The following is a 13,648-nucleotide window of genomic DNA, read 5'->3' on the forward strand; positions in this document are numbered from 1 at the left end:
AGGGAACACAGGAAACATCTTTTGAACCTCCCCACACTTTTTATGGTATAGTTTCATCTTACCAACAGTCAGGAAGTCTGTCCGGTATTGACAAGTCATCCCAAAGCCAAAATCCCTCCAGAAACCAGAATCCTTTTTGTGTACCTACAATTTTAAAACAATAGCTTTTTGAAATGCAAGATACACCCAAGGACATACATTGCACTTGGTTTAGTAGAACCCTAAACTCTTGTGATCATTTGCTCAATACAGGATACAGCATATAATGTTTCCAGTATTTCTGTGACATATTGCACATATGGCCTTCCTAATTACTTGCTCACTTTGCCCTTTTCTATCGGACTTCAAGTACTTACTCCTTTTGCAGTTTGCACTTTTACCTTTCAGCAACACCACATGTTTTCTATGTCATCTACTCAGACCAATCATTGCATTTTTGATAGTTTATTGCAAAGTCACCTGTTCTTGGTAATCCAGTTCCTACCCAGTTTCTAATAGTACATTTGCCTCTCCTTATTCTGAAACATTAAGGAAAGTACACTTCATTAAGTCAATCATAGAACTGTTGGATTCAAATAAGCAAATAGCATGGCCTTCAGACAAAAAGTTCACGCCTCTCAGCTGTGACTACCTGAGGCCATATACAAAAGCATCCCTCCTACAGCATTCCAGCAAAGAGCTTGCAGGGAAGGGAGGGAGAACTACATTCAGTGACTGTGTTGCTTTTGCTCCTTCAAACTTACGTACTTCAACAGTCCCAGCTGCTAAACCCTAATTTCACTTACACAGCCTCTTTAAAGAGTGTACTGCTGCATATTCAGTGTAGCCATTCCAAAGACTCAGAAATACAGCACTTCCAAGTTATCCTTAAACCTGTTCTCTCGAATGTTTGAATTTTGTTTTTTTTATTTTGCCTAAAATTTCCCCTAGAAGTAGTGTTTCTCATTAAAAAACAAGATAAAATTAATGATATAGCACCCAATTTCATAGATTTGGATAGCAAAGGAAAATTTGCAGAGCACAGCTGCATACTCAGTCTGAAAAAAGCCACTGACATCTTTTCCTATCTTGAGTTACATGGCACACTTCTTGAACCACCACTTAGGTAGTTAGCAAAGAAGTCTACATTTAGAGAAGCTTATCAGTGTTCATAGTTTTCTCCTTTCACTTATTCTGTTTGATGGAGCACAGGATCAGAGTTGCTGCCATGTTATTCCCCATCCTCCTAAAATACTGGCTTTCCAACCCAGAATTTGGAATTAAGCAATAGATTAAGAACTACCAACTTCATTTGTGTAGTTGCACATTTAATTTAAGAACTCCAGGCTTATTTAAGAATGAATTTGGTACTGTTTAAGTTTGTCTTCCAAAATGCTTTGCCTATAACAGAGAAGAGTGTTTACATATACACTGCCTAAAGTTATAAGATATCCCACATAAGACTATTAAGTTACAATTAATTCTCTTTTAATACAAAGCACAACTAATTCTATTCTGAATAAGTCACGCTACTTACCAACTGTTGTTCTACAGGGGGTGGTATATCTTGGTTGGCATAGACAATAGCAGGATTATAGAGGCTGAATACCACAGGATAAAAAACCTTTTTCCCTAGAAGTCAAAAAGGAAGTTGTTACTGCAGGCATCCTTTCTGAAGGAAAGAGGAAACTAGAAACTAGTCTCTAACTGAAATAATAGTTATTAGCCATCTAATGAAAACAGATAAGAAAACAGATAAAAGGTCTAGCCACTAGGATTTTCCATTCAGGTAACCCATGGCATCTTGTGGGCCAGAAGCTACAGGAGCAGGGGGAATATATACACAAATTCTTAAACATATGTTTTATATATATCCACATTATATTTGTATATATTGACATGACATTAGAAGACAGTGAAAAATCCCTGCAACAATGTTAAGCAGAAAAGCAACAAAAATACCCAAGTCCAAGTAACCACTCGCACAGCTTGAGTTTTACTACCTTGCCTCTTTCCACACGCACAGAAAGGCATGTGCATCCAGGATGCCCAGCAAGAGCATTAAGCATCTTGAATATCCTCATTACGCTGTGACACCAGTTCTATGCCTGTTCCAGAAGCTCGATAATGTTCTTACTATGCCAGTAGTGCAAAGGTATCAGCGATAGCCCATGAGAATACTCAGTACCTTGATTTGCGTATAAATTTGAACGTGTCAGGTGTTTCCAGATCTCACTTGAAGCAAAGACAAACTGTCAGCATGAACTAAGCAGTCTCTCAAACTCTTCCTTGTACAAGCTCACAGAACACTCCTCTCCCGAAGTTTTTCCAATTACATACGCAACTCACTTCATGAAGCACAGAGACAGAAATAAACAGAACCAAAATATCTGCCTTATAGCAGTCTCTTGTCTGTTTATTATGTGAAGTAAAATATCTATTAATTCCAAATGAACTAATTTGAATTTGGAGAATTTGTTTTGGCATTTGGAGAAAAAGTTTCCTGGCTGCAACAAATCTGGAGTAAGAGTAAGCATTAAGGAATAAAACAAATGTTTGACAAAAGAAGGCCTTCACTAGCACGCTTGTTAACTAAAGAAAGCTTTATCCACTGTTACACAATCTTGTACAAGTAAGTTTCATGAGCTTGAGTAAAATGGTCAGAAGAACTCTGAGCTTGGCAAGTAAATATAGAACCCTAGCTCTGTCTCTGTAAAAAGCACACTGTTAAGCTCTACTGAAAACCATTCCTGTGATGCATCTTGGCCATGCAATCACAAGTATGAGAACACACAAAACAAACTTGTTTGTTAGAGATTTTGTTGCAACAAAAGTCACCTTCTGTAAAAAGTGCTGCACTGAGTTTTGTTACGCAAGTTTACATAGTTTGTTAAAACAATTAAGCTGTACAGCTTTCTTTTAGACTTCCAGAAGTTAAGAGAATGTGAAAACTACTTATTGTGCAAAAATACAGGTTCTTAAGACAAGTTACACTAGGGTAAAAGTTATTTCTCAGTCAAAATAGTGTTTTCATGTCCGCACATAGAATTTTTCATTTTCCTACGTGTATGGGATTAATCAACTCCACCACTGAGATTAGTCTTCTGTATACACAATTCAGATCAATTTAAGCCAAACAAGAAGACAAGACTCAATTTCAGCAACTTTAAAGGAACATACCAGGCTCAGCATTTAAGCGACAACTGTTGAGGAACTCAGCTGTGAAATAAACATCAACATCACAGAAGAACATCAGGACCTCGCCCTTTTCCCAGGCTCTGGCACCCATGTCAAGTCCCCGGCCACGGTTAAATTCCTCATTTAAAGAGACGAGTGTGTAATTGTGGAAGTTAGTTTCTCTAGAAGAAAAACAGAGCCAAACCCAAAATAAATCCGTGTGTGGAGCGGAAGGGACTATTTATACTTCTTCAGCATTTTACAGTAGTGTCACTCCGGAAGCTTTTTAGCATCCCATTATATCATCAGGATGAGAAAAAATATCAGTTCCACTTTGTCTATTTCGAGTACCGGAGTTTAGACATGGCAAAGAGATTAACCTCAGTCTTAGTCCATAACTTCACTTCACAATAAATCATTTGAACAGATCAAAAAGACCTTCTGGCAACTGATATTAAAATCACCAGGCAATAGCTGTCTGCTCCTCTGAAGGCTTCTTCAAGTCTGAGAAGAGGGCACATGAAGCCTGAACACCAAACTCATATGGCAAAAGGTCAGCTGTATATTTATGCCACCATAATCCAGTCAATTAGCTTTTCTTCACTGTTTCACACCAGTAGTACACATGGATGTACTCATTGTAGAAGAAAGGAAAAGTAGCCAAGGAAGGTTGGAAATACACCTGAGGAATACCTTCAGGCAAAGTGTCCCATTCAGAGACATTACAGAGGACAATTCTCAAAGGGAATGGAATGAATATATCTAACAGTAGCACCACTAAGAAGATTCAGATAAAGACCCAGTGAGTTTGCTGCTCTAAGCCTGACTACATGTTGTTATGAAAACAAGTCTCACAGGGAGCACAGCAGGTGGCAGAAAGTACCCCAGGAACAGAAGGCAGCAATCAGCAAGTTGTGTGTCACAGAGGCTTTACAGGAGTAAGACAAAAGCATTCCTTGCTTCCTAGAAGATTTCCATGCATGCCAGATCTACCGACCACAAAATTTTAAGCCAGCAGCGTATCTGTCTGTGCCCACTCCTGGCTAACCAATGTCATGGGCTCACAGGGTTAAGAACAAGGGCTCAGGCAGAGCGTGAACTCCTTAGAGACTTAGAGACACTATTGCCTGACCCAAAGGTGAGCTGTTGTTTGTGAGGTATCTGTTGTTTAGTTGGGCAAACCTGTTCCTGGAGGCAAAAAAGCAACATTTGAGAGTTTTATACCAAAGTTGCTGTAATGCTACTTGCTGCGAGTCATAAAAAACACTTGGTTTCAAGTTGTTTTTACAGCAGAGGGCAAGTGCTGGACTCACTACTTATTACATAGACAGAGGGCAAAGCTTAAACTCCTTTAACAGACTCAGCAGCCCACCAGCCTTCCTTGGCTAAGGAAGCCAATCACTTCTCTTCCTTATCATTAAATAAAATCAATTCCCTAGTAAAACAACTATCAACATGTAGATCCCAGTTCAGAAGAACTTCCGTTCTTATCAGAGTATCAGCATGATTGAATACTCATGGCAAAGTTCACCCCTGTAGTTTTGTTTTGGATTGTCTAACTGAAACCTCCAAGCAACTACTGTTAATCTTTTTTGGCCTCTAAAATGATTTACAGTAGTTTTCAGGAGACTTTTGCAACTTCAGCTGTAAAATGCCAACCAAAAAAACTGTGTAAGGCTTACTTTTCCTTTTAGCCTGTAACTGACTGTAAGATTCTTCTTTTTATTGTTTCAACTTTTTTAAAAATAACATTTTAAAATGCAATCAATATTATTTGTATTGACTAACAGCATATCAACACACTTACCTAGCTACAGACTCCAGGATGTTTTTCACTTCCGATAAGCCATCTTGTCCAAAATATACCACTGTGAGGTGGATACGCTTATCCTGATGAATACACACATCCCTATAAACACAAGCATAAGCTGATATTAATTATTACTTGCAACATAACAGAAGCTTCAGGTACTTTAAAGCTATTGTGTTTAGAAGTATTAGCAGATGTAAGTATTCTGGTCAGACTTCCACTAGCTTCCAAGGAAATCTAAAAAAAAATCTTTCCCCACTTTTCACATCTTTCTGTTTGAACCAGAAGGCTCCAATACTATGTGTCTCCATCACACACCTTATTTTGTAAACAGAAGCTCAAAAGCTCATGTAAATAGAAAGTTTTCAACATCATGTGAGTCCAGACTCACAGTGGCCCTGGCATTCACTCTAAAAGGGATGCTGTTTGAGAATCTCTCAGTTCCTTTCAGAAGGAACATCTCCAGACAATTGGTTGAAATGACAAACATCCCAAGGCAGCTGCACAAAACATTGTAATTAGTTTTGTCACAAGTCCATCAGAACAGAAATTCATTCTGAAAACAAAACAAAATACTAAGTCACCAACATAACTCACTGTATTATCTCATGCACCTACCTAAAGTTTTGCATAAATTGTGCAAATGCCTCAGTTCTTCCAGCAAGAGGTACAATAATGTTTATGATTGATCTAGAAATATCAACCGTTTCACTCTTCACTTTCATGAGGGGTCCAAAAGGTCGGAACAACGTGACATGTCTGTATTCCATGCCATCCATCTTCTTATAAAACAGCTCATACTGTGTCCCCTTATCTCTTTCTGTACGATAGTAACCTGAAGAATAAGTCACACAAGTAATTTATAAAGTCAAAGATGCCAGCAGTTCTATTTCAGAAACAGTTTTTCCTGAGAACTCTGAAGTGAAAAATAGAACTTTTGAGGGCAAGTTTCTGCTTTTTCCTAATACAAGCAAAAAAAAATCATGCTTACCCTCCTAGCTTCGTAAAACAGATCTGAAAAACACTCAAGTAATCTCTGGGTCCCTCTGTTTCTTACAGGTCACATTGGGCTTTATGGCACTTTATCAATTTCTCAGAGCCCTCCTTCAGAAACATCTTAAAATTTTCATATCCTTCTTCTACCACGGGGCCCAGAATTGCACACAGCTTGTACACCATCTTACCCCAACTTCTTCCCTCTATACCTTAAGCTCTCTTTACCTCCCTCTCAGTTGCCTACAGGGCTTTCCCTAAACCTTCCTCTATGTTATTCTACCCCCGTTTCCCCCCACAAACCAAATCCAGTTTCATTCACCAATTCCCCCTCCTGCTGCCCTTGTTCTGTATTCACCCAACAGTCTTATAACTAACTCCCTATTCAATAGTGATTTTTGTCAGACCCCTTCAGCTTTCCATTAGACAATTCCCCTTCAGCTCTTTGTAAGATGCCTTCTTGCAGGTGTACGTGGGCACAGGCAGAATTCACAGGAAATGCCCATTACTGCGCTAGAGGGACTGTGGGAAATAGGCTGTAGCAGAAGTTGGTGCTGCAACTGAAAGTAAATGGTAACTGAATCTAACTTTTCTAACCTTACAAATTAGATGTTTTTCACTCTTCAAACAAAGAGTTTGTAAAAACTCCTTTAAGACACACAAATCCACATTTATTCCTTGTGGAACTGAGCTATATAAAATATGCACATCTTAACGCAGAACAAAAGTATGACAGTTTCAAGTCAATATTAATTGGAAGTACCAAAAGGGGTGGTTTAACGAACAAGGAAAATCCAGTGTTGACTGTTAGAAGCAGATAGGTCACAAATCCCTCAGTCTTATTTCACTCCAATCCTTTATGCCTGGTAGTCGAGCGATGTAGCCTGAAAACAGCCTCTTGGCTATAGAGCAGCTGAAGCACCAGTATTCTCACATCACGTTCTCACATGATATGCAGCAAATGCATTATACCCCTATTCCTGTATATGTTAAAATTCAGTACTGTACATTATATACCTTTTTCTAGCATCCAATAGCTACGTCAAGATAAGTACCCTATGACTGGTAAGTGAAGTATTTAAAAAGCAGAGTTGCCAATAGCTTACCTTTAATCAAAGGATAAACTTGTATGACACTACAACAGAAGGCTGGGGTAGGGCAGAATTAAAATTTCTAGATTTAAGTAGCTTGATCAAGTTACAGCAGCATTTTTTCCACAGACTCGAATGAGAGTCTAATTTTGAGCATTGCCTTTTCAGCATTCAACTGCTGGAATATGAAATTGCTAACTTTTGAATCTCATCATCTTACCAGTTCCACAATTTTTTTTAATAGTATGTGATCCTAGAATTACTTCTCTTGCTATGAGCTAACCTCCTTTGGCAATCTACTAATGTGAATATTTTTATGGGATTAGAACTTCTATACACAGAAGTCAGAATTGAGATCAGCCAGAAAAAAAACCAACATCTGGTTTACTACTTAGTTTTTATTACATGAGTCAGTCCTGGGTGTTAAAAAAAATCTGAATATACTATCTCACCTTCCAACTAGCATATTCTGGCTGCCATCCAGAAACAGAGCTTTATAAGCAAAGAAATAAAAAGCAGCAGAAGTAATTTAACAGTTGCTTTTCCTGGTCCAAGAAGCTTTATCAGCTTTGCAGAGTTCTGTTTCTCACCAAACCTAATCTTACGAATACTGGAGATCAATTGTTAATCAAAGTCAAAAGGTTTTCTTCAATTGCCTTAAACTCCCTTACTTGTTTCACATCTATCAGGAAAGCTACCAAGCATTTGGTCTGTGGAATGCAAGATGTGTCTTGTTTTTTGTGTATTAAAGTTACCTGTTGACATTACCTGGGTGTGGGCCTATTTCTGGTCTTAGAATATACTAAAGGGGTTGTTTGCATGACAAACAGTTCAGTATAATAAGGATTCCCAAGGAGTTTCAGCTTTGAGCTTAGAGCACTGGGATAAACAATTTTTACATGCTGAGGACATTTTGGGTAGGGAGTCTTCCCTTGAGTTTCAGATCAAAAGACCATTTCTGTCCTTGGCCCTGTCCTAACCAGAAACACAAAAACAAGGAAAGCAGGCCCCAACAGCACTCAGTCTGGCAATCACGCAGTAGCAAGACCTTCATTAGATACTAACAAAGTGCTCATTAACTTCTGAAAGTAAGGTAAAGCCCTGTTTTCCAAAGGCTATTTTTTAGTGGCTACTCAATGGAAAAGCTTTCAATCTAAAGCACTCCACATAAACTTCACTGGTTTATTTGTGATGCATCAGATCGAACACTGAAGAACAGATGACTACGAAGGCTTAGTTTTGCATCACCATTCAAGATTCAAATACCACAGGCTCCTGAAGAAAGGGGATGGACCAAAGTAATACCATTATGCTCTTTCCACCTTACTCACCTCACCCCGTGTTCTCAACCATATTCAAACATGGATCTCAATGAAATTGTCTATTTTTAAGCACTACCTTAGAATTCAGCACTTAGGTTCATTGCTTGTAGTTGCAGACCCCTTCATTTGTGAACATAGGTGTACTGCAGCTTCATCCTCCCTAGGGGTGCTTTGCATGCAAAGGGAATAGCGTACTCTTGGTTTTTCTCATACCCTCAAGAGTTCAAAGACCTAATAGCAATAATAAGAAAAATACTTAGATGAAAATGCTTCTGAAACAGCAGCCGCAGAAATAGTTTTTTTTAAGGTCAGATCTTTGTTAATATCAGAATTCTAGAAGTTTCATTTGGGGTTTGATCAAAGCAAAAAGGGTAACAACGCAAAAAAAGCTCTATAGATCTGAGAAACTTACTGTTTTTCTCCTCAAAAAAGTCACTTGAGCTTTGTGAAAAAATCATTTCAAACTTTCAGAAAGGACCTCTATAGTTGAAATGCATACCTGCAACTTCTTTTATTTTGTTTTTAAACTTCATGTTACTGCACTAAGCTGGGCAATACCCATGTCTTTGTAGACACTCTGCGTAAGCACAGAAGGGAAAACAGCAGCGACAAGAAAGCTACCATCCGTCAGCACGTATTTTAATTTTTTTGGCCTAAACTTGCTAAAGTTTCTCAAACTTGCAGGTTTCTCAAAACTTCAGTAAAATCGGCACATCTACATTAAAATCTGATGGTTATGCATTAACTAATGCAATGTCTGTTTTCTCTTCTTTTGCCCTAGAACACGAAAAATCCAGTTTCTCAGCCTCTAGTTTCAAATTGCATAAAACTCCAGTCTCAGTCATAAATCACTGATTTTCAATTATTCCTATCAGCAAATAGGATGAGAATACAGTACTTAAATGACATATCATTTGTTTAAACTGAAATTTTAACAAACTGCCTTTAAATGAATAGTTGCTGGATTAGCATTGTTAAGTTGTGCTCTTCGCACGTTTACACAAATTGTTGTGACAACTTCAGTCAGCACACTAAGTTTGCAACAAAATTTGAACCAAGTAGTTTATGATAGCTTAAGGCAGCAGTATTTTCTAAATGGGAAGGTGTCAACTGTCTACCTGGACTTCTATCAGACACCGTAAGTAACACTAGAGCATTGGTCACAGTTCTACAGTGCAAGGGACCTGTAGGATGTGCCACCAGCTGGTTCCATTTCTTAGCTCTACGTTTTCAAACAGAAAACAATTAACATTCAGAAGCTTTTGTTTTCCTGGCCCAGTGTCTAAATTAGCCAGTAGTATTTTCACATACACAAACACAAAACACCCACACAGCCCACAGCTTGTCTGAAACAGTACAGTGGTATATAACACTATAGCTAGCTGCTAACACACCCATGAGCTACAGCATGAAAATATTTTCATTTAAGTACACTAACTGTAGAAAAGATATACAGTAACCTATGCTTGAAGAGACTGCCTTTAAAACAACATGAAACTAGTTCGTTTTCCAAGAACAATTCTAAATACACTGGCGTGAACAGAGGCCAAGGTACGAAGTACAATTCAAAGGTCCTAAATCTGCTTGCTTGGACATCTGCAGCCATGAAATGCAGTACCCTAACAGAAGTGAACATCTATTTCAGTACTGGTTAAAAATCCACTAGAGACTATGCATTATCCAAAACAAAGGAAAAGCAGCTGCACACTTAGAAATAAGACACTGCAAGAATAATTTCCAGACAAAATAGAGTTTTAAATGAAAGCCCTTATAAGAGCCTAACACTGCACTGGCTTTGTTATACGGCGAGTGAAGTAGATTCTATATCCAGCCCCACCTTCCTGAACAAAGAAGAGCTTGGCATTAAACTTAAAACACAGTAGCCGTCAAAAGCAGAGACTTTCTGAGCTACAGACCAATTACATCATCTTAGACTGAAAGAACTGATTATTTCAAGGCCAACAGCACCTTTCTCCAGCATGTGTTTGCTTAATAGCGTAGACATCAGTACCGCTGATATCCAGAGTCCCTTTTATAGTAATGTTCTCTCATTTATAACATAGTCCAACCTATTTTTATGGCAGCATGAACTGTATTTAATATTGTAAACACAATAAACAGGTACTAGGGCAGTTTTTGATAACTCATCTCCACCAGCATTACACTACACCTTGAAAGCCAACTTCTACAGGAATTATTGCTAATGCATTTTTTAAGCGTGCCAGTAAGTGCTGAAAGCATAAATGCTATTTGTTTTTGCATGTTGTATAATTAAATTTACAAGCACTGAAAGAATTGATGAGAGAACAAGAGAACTGAGAAGTGCTGGTATTAACAGTCCCACATTTCAGTGCAACTTTGTTACATGCTTTTCCCCAGTAAGCCCAGTTCAAAGATGCACAGCCTGGCACAGACCTCATGACTAGTGTATCACGAAAGGTCTCTTCAGAACACCACATTCTTCAGCTGACATAATCTTACCATGTTAATCTACCTTCCAACATGAGTACGCCAACTTGATGAAAGTCCGAAGCATGAATATTAACTAAAGGTAGTAGAATATGGATGTGTGAACAAGAGAACATGTACCTTCTTAACCAAGTAGTTTAACTATACTGGAACAAGAGATTCAATCAGTTTCTCCGCAAGTCTTTCAGTTATTCAAAAACATATGCAGTTGCATCACAGACTTGAGCCAAAATCTATTACAAAGGCCTCTATTTTAAGCAGATACAACTTGCCCTGCACACTTTTTTTGAAAAAGATGTCTTCTGAAATGAGTATCTTGTTCCCTACTCAAAAAACATAAGAGGTATTATTCTCATCACCGGAAACAGAAGCTCTTGCTGTATAATTACTGTTTCAAGACTATCTTCAAATAGGTAAAAAGTAAAAATACAAACATAATTAAATGCCCATTGTGATATCGTTATGTTAATTGGCTGGAAAGCATCTAATACACATACCTTCTACAAAATCATTTTCGCTATACAGCTGCCTCTCTCCTACTCCATCATCATCATCTTGACCATCTTCTTCATCTGGATTATTGATAACTTCTAGGCCAGCCTCAATGACTTCCACCAATTCATCTCGTTTATCCTTTCTAACAGGTTTCTCTTCTGGATGCCGAGTGAGCCCCATCTCCAGCTGGAATACTTTCATGGACGTAAAGCTTTCGAAAGGAACGACACCATATTCACTAGGCAGTTTGGCCCCCATGCTCACCTCAGCTTTGTCAATCTGGGAATGGAGGAACTCTAGGAGATCATTCGATGCTTGTTCTTTGGTGCCCTGGTAGTTCATACCATTGACCTTGGGGCTCTTCTTTTCCTGCAGGGTTTTCAATTTATCACTCATCTCCTGAAGCTCTTGCTTTAACTGGGCAATCTGACGTTTCAGACTGGTAGCTCGGTTTTGGTAATGCTCTTCTTGTTCCTGCAAGAGAGCTTGATAGTACTCTTTACCCATGTTCTCACCTATAATGCCAGGTAGAGATCCATTATTATCTGTTTGTGGGGTACACTCGAGCAAATACATGAGCAAAACTAAACTGAATAGAAAGGCAAGGCCCACTAACAGCCAGCGAGTCCTGGCTTGAATTACTAAGCCTCTTCTGGGCATTCTCGTATTATTTCCGTTTCCAAACAAAAAACATAAATTATCTGCTCATGCCTTTTTGGGAACATCACCTCAGAATTCAAATCTCAGGAAATGGAAGAAAACATGACCTTAACTGTTACTGTAAGCTCTGACAAAGTAGCAGATAAGCAATTTTCAACCTCTTCCTTAATCAAGTGTCATTGGAGAGAGAAATCTGAAGTTCCTGCATCAGCCATGACCATCAACTGTATGTTTGGCTGACTCCATACAATTTGTTTAGGATTTCCTACCCCAGACAAAAAAAATGCAAAAAGTGGGGAGGAAGGAAGACACCAGTGAAGAATCATATTCCCATTTCCTAACAGAAACACAAAGAGTTTTTAGCCTACTTGAAATTCAGCAACGGAAGTCTGCAAAAGTCATTTTTATAAACTTGGAAATCGACAGCCTCCCACTTTCCCACTGTGAGAACAGTCTACTGTTCAGTAACAGTAATTGTCATTGGCTAGTCTGACATTTTCCTCTGGCACTTCAGTATTTTATTCCACTTCTCCCTCCTTTCCTTGGAATCTGTGGTTTGAGTCAGCAAATTGAAGACAGAACCTAAAATTAAAAGAAAGGTGCATATTAGAACTACAAAGCAGCTGATCATTTCAAAAACACATGAACGAAGTTATAACATATGGGTGCAAAGGATGACAGTGAGAAGGGGTGGGAAAAGTGAAAAACATTTCTTTCCATTGCAATACCCAGTGATCCCCTTTGACACAGGGTCTGGAAAACAGTAGTAGGAACAATCCAATGAAATGCATTTTTCACATAACTAGCTCTGAGCTAGCTAACGCAGTAATGGTTCTTCTAGTCTCATCAGGTTTTATTTAATTCCCCTGCTACTTTTTTCCCCTTCCCACTGTGGGAAGAAAAAAAAGGGAGCATACTCTTCCTATCCCTCTAAACAAAAATCAAAAAAACTTTGACGCAGAAGTTTGCATTTCCATTTGCTTTTACTTCAGTAAAAGTATTTTAGAGAATACTTACTTAATAATAAAGTATTGCAGACTTAAACTTTGAAGTTCACAGAAATGGCATTTCAGAGTAGTACACACAACAGAATTTGTATTTCAAATCTAGATTCCCAGGTGAGGAAAAGGAGCTTCAGACAACTGGACCACTAACATTTCTACCTTTCAGTTTGGATAGGTAGAGTAAAGAGGCACTGACATTTTGAACTGGTCATCTCCTTACAGCACTGACTAAGCAGACTACGAACTAAAGACCCGTGAAAAGGTCACAGTTACTTAAGAGGACATCCAAAATGACCATCAGCAAAATGGTTCGTGGGCCTATTTCAGTGACAGTACAAAGAAACAACAAACAGGAGGGATGCAGCAGAAGCAAGCTTGAAGCAGGTTATTCTGCTTTCTAAAGCTAGTAAAACACTCCATTTAAAATTTGGTTGTAGAAATTAAGTGAAGCTCATTCAAACTTATCCAAGGGATCTATTAGTTCTACCTCCATTTTGAACCACGTTGTAAAATTGTCTTGGGGAGATTCTGGAACTTGACTAACTTCAAGTTTTGTTTCAGTATGCTTATTAAATTGGAAAAAAATGCTTACTCCAATCCTCTTTATACATAGGTTGACCAGATTGCTATCTGACTGCCACAAACCAG

General features: G+C 38.4%; 1 protein-coding gene across 28 annotated transcripts in view; it reads right to left on the bottom strand.

The window, feature by feature from the left end:
• Positions 1-13,648, bottom strand: part of CSGALNACT2 (chondroitin sulfate N-acetylgalactosaminyltransferase 2) — a 268,548-nt gene that overhangs the window by 239,615 nt on the left and 15,285 nt on the right. For 27 of the 28 annotated variants that reach the window (XR_010832659.1, XR_010832661.1, XR_010832660.1 and 24 more), the window contains 6 exons: positions 11,339-12,578; positions 5,585-5,801; positions 4,964-5,065; positions 3,160-3,338; positions 1,517-1,611; positions 63-144 (listed from right to left, as the gene is read on the bottom strand). Coding sequence is in view for 1 of the 28 variants with exons in the window: in XM_067000143.1 (XP_066856244.1) it covers positions 63-144; positions 1,517-1,611; positions 3,160-3,338; positions 4,964-5,065; positions 5,585-5,801; positions 11,339-11,996 (1,333 nt within the window). In the remaining 27 variants the exon portion in view is untranslated. The remainder of the gene's footprint in view (positions 1-62; positions 145-1,516; positions 1,612-3,159; positions 3,339-4,963; positions 5,066-5,584; positions 5,802-11,338; positions 12,579-13,648) is intronic. The other variant, XR_010832668.1, reaches the window with a different exon arrangement.

This window comes from Anser cygnoides, chromosome 7 (assembly GCF_040182565.1).
Source record: "Anser cygnoides isolate HZ-2024a breed goose chromosome 7, Taihu_goose_T2T_genome, whole genome shotgun sequence".
NCBI lineage: Eukaryota > Metazoa > Chordata > Aves > Anseriformes > Anatidae > Anser > Anser cygnoides.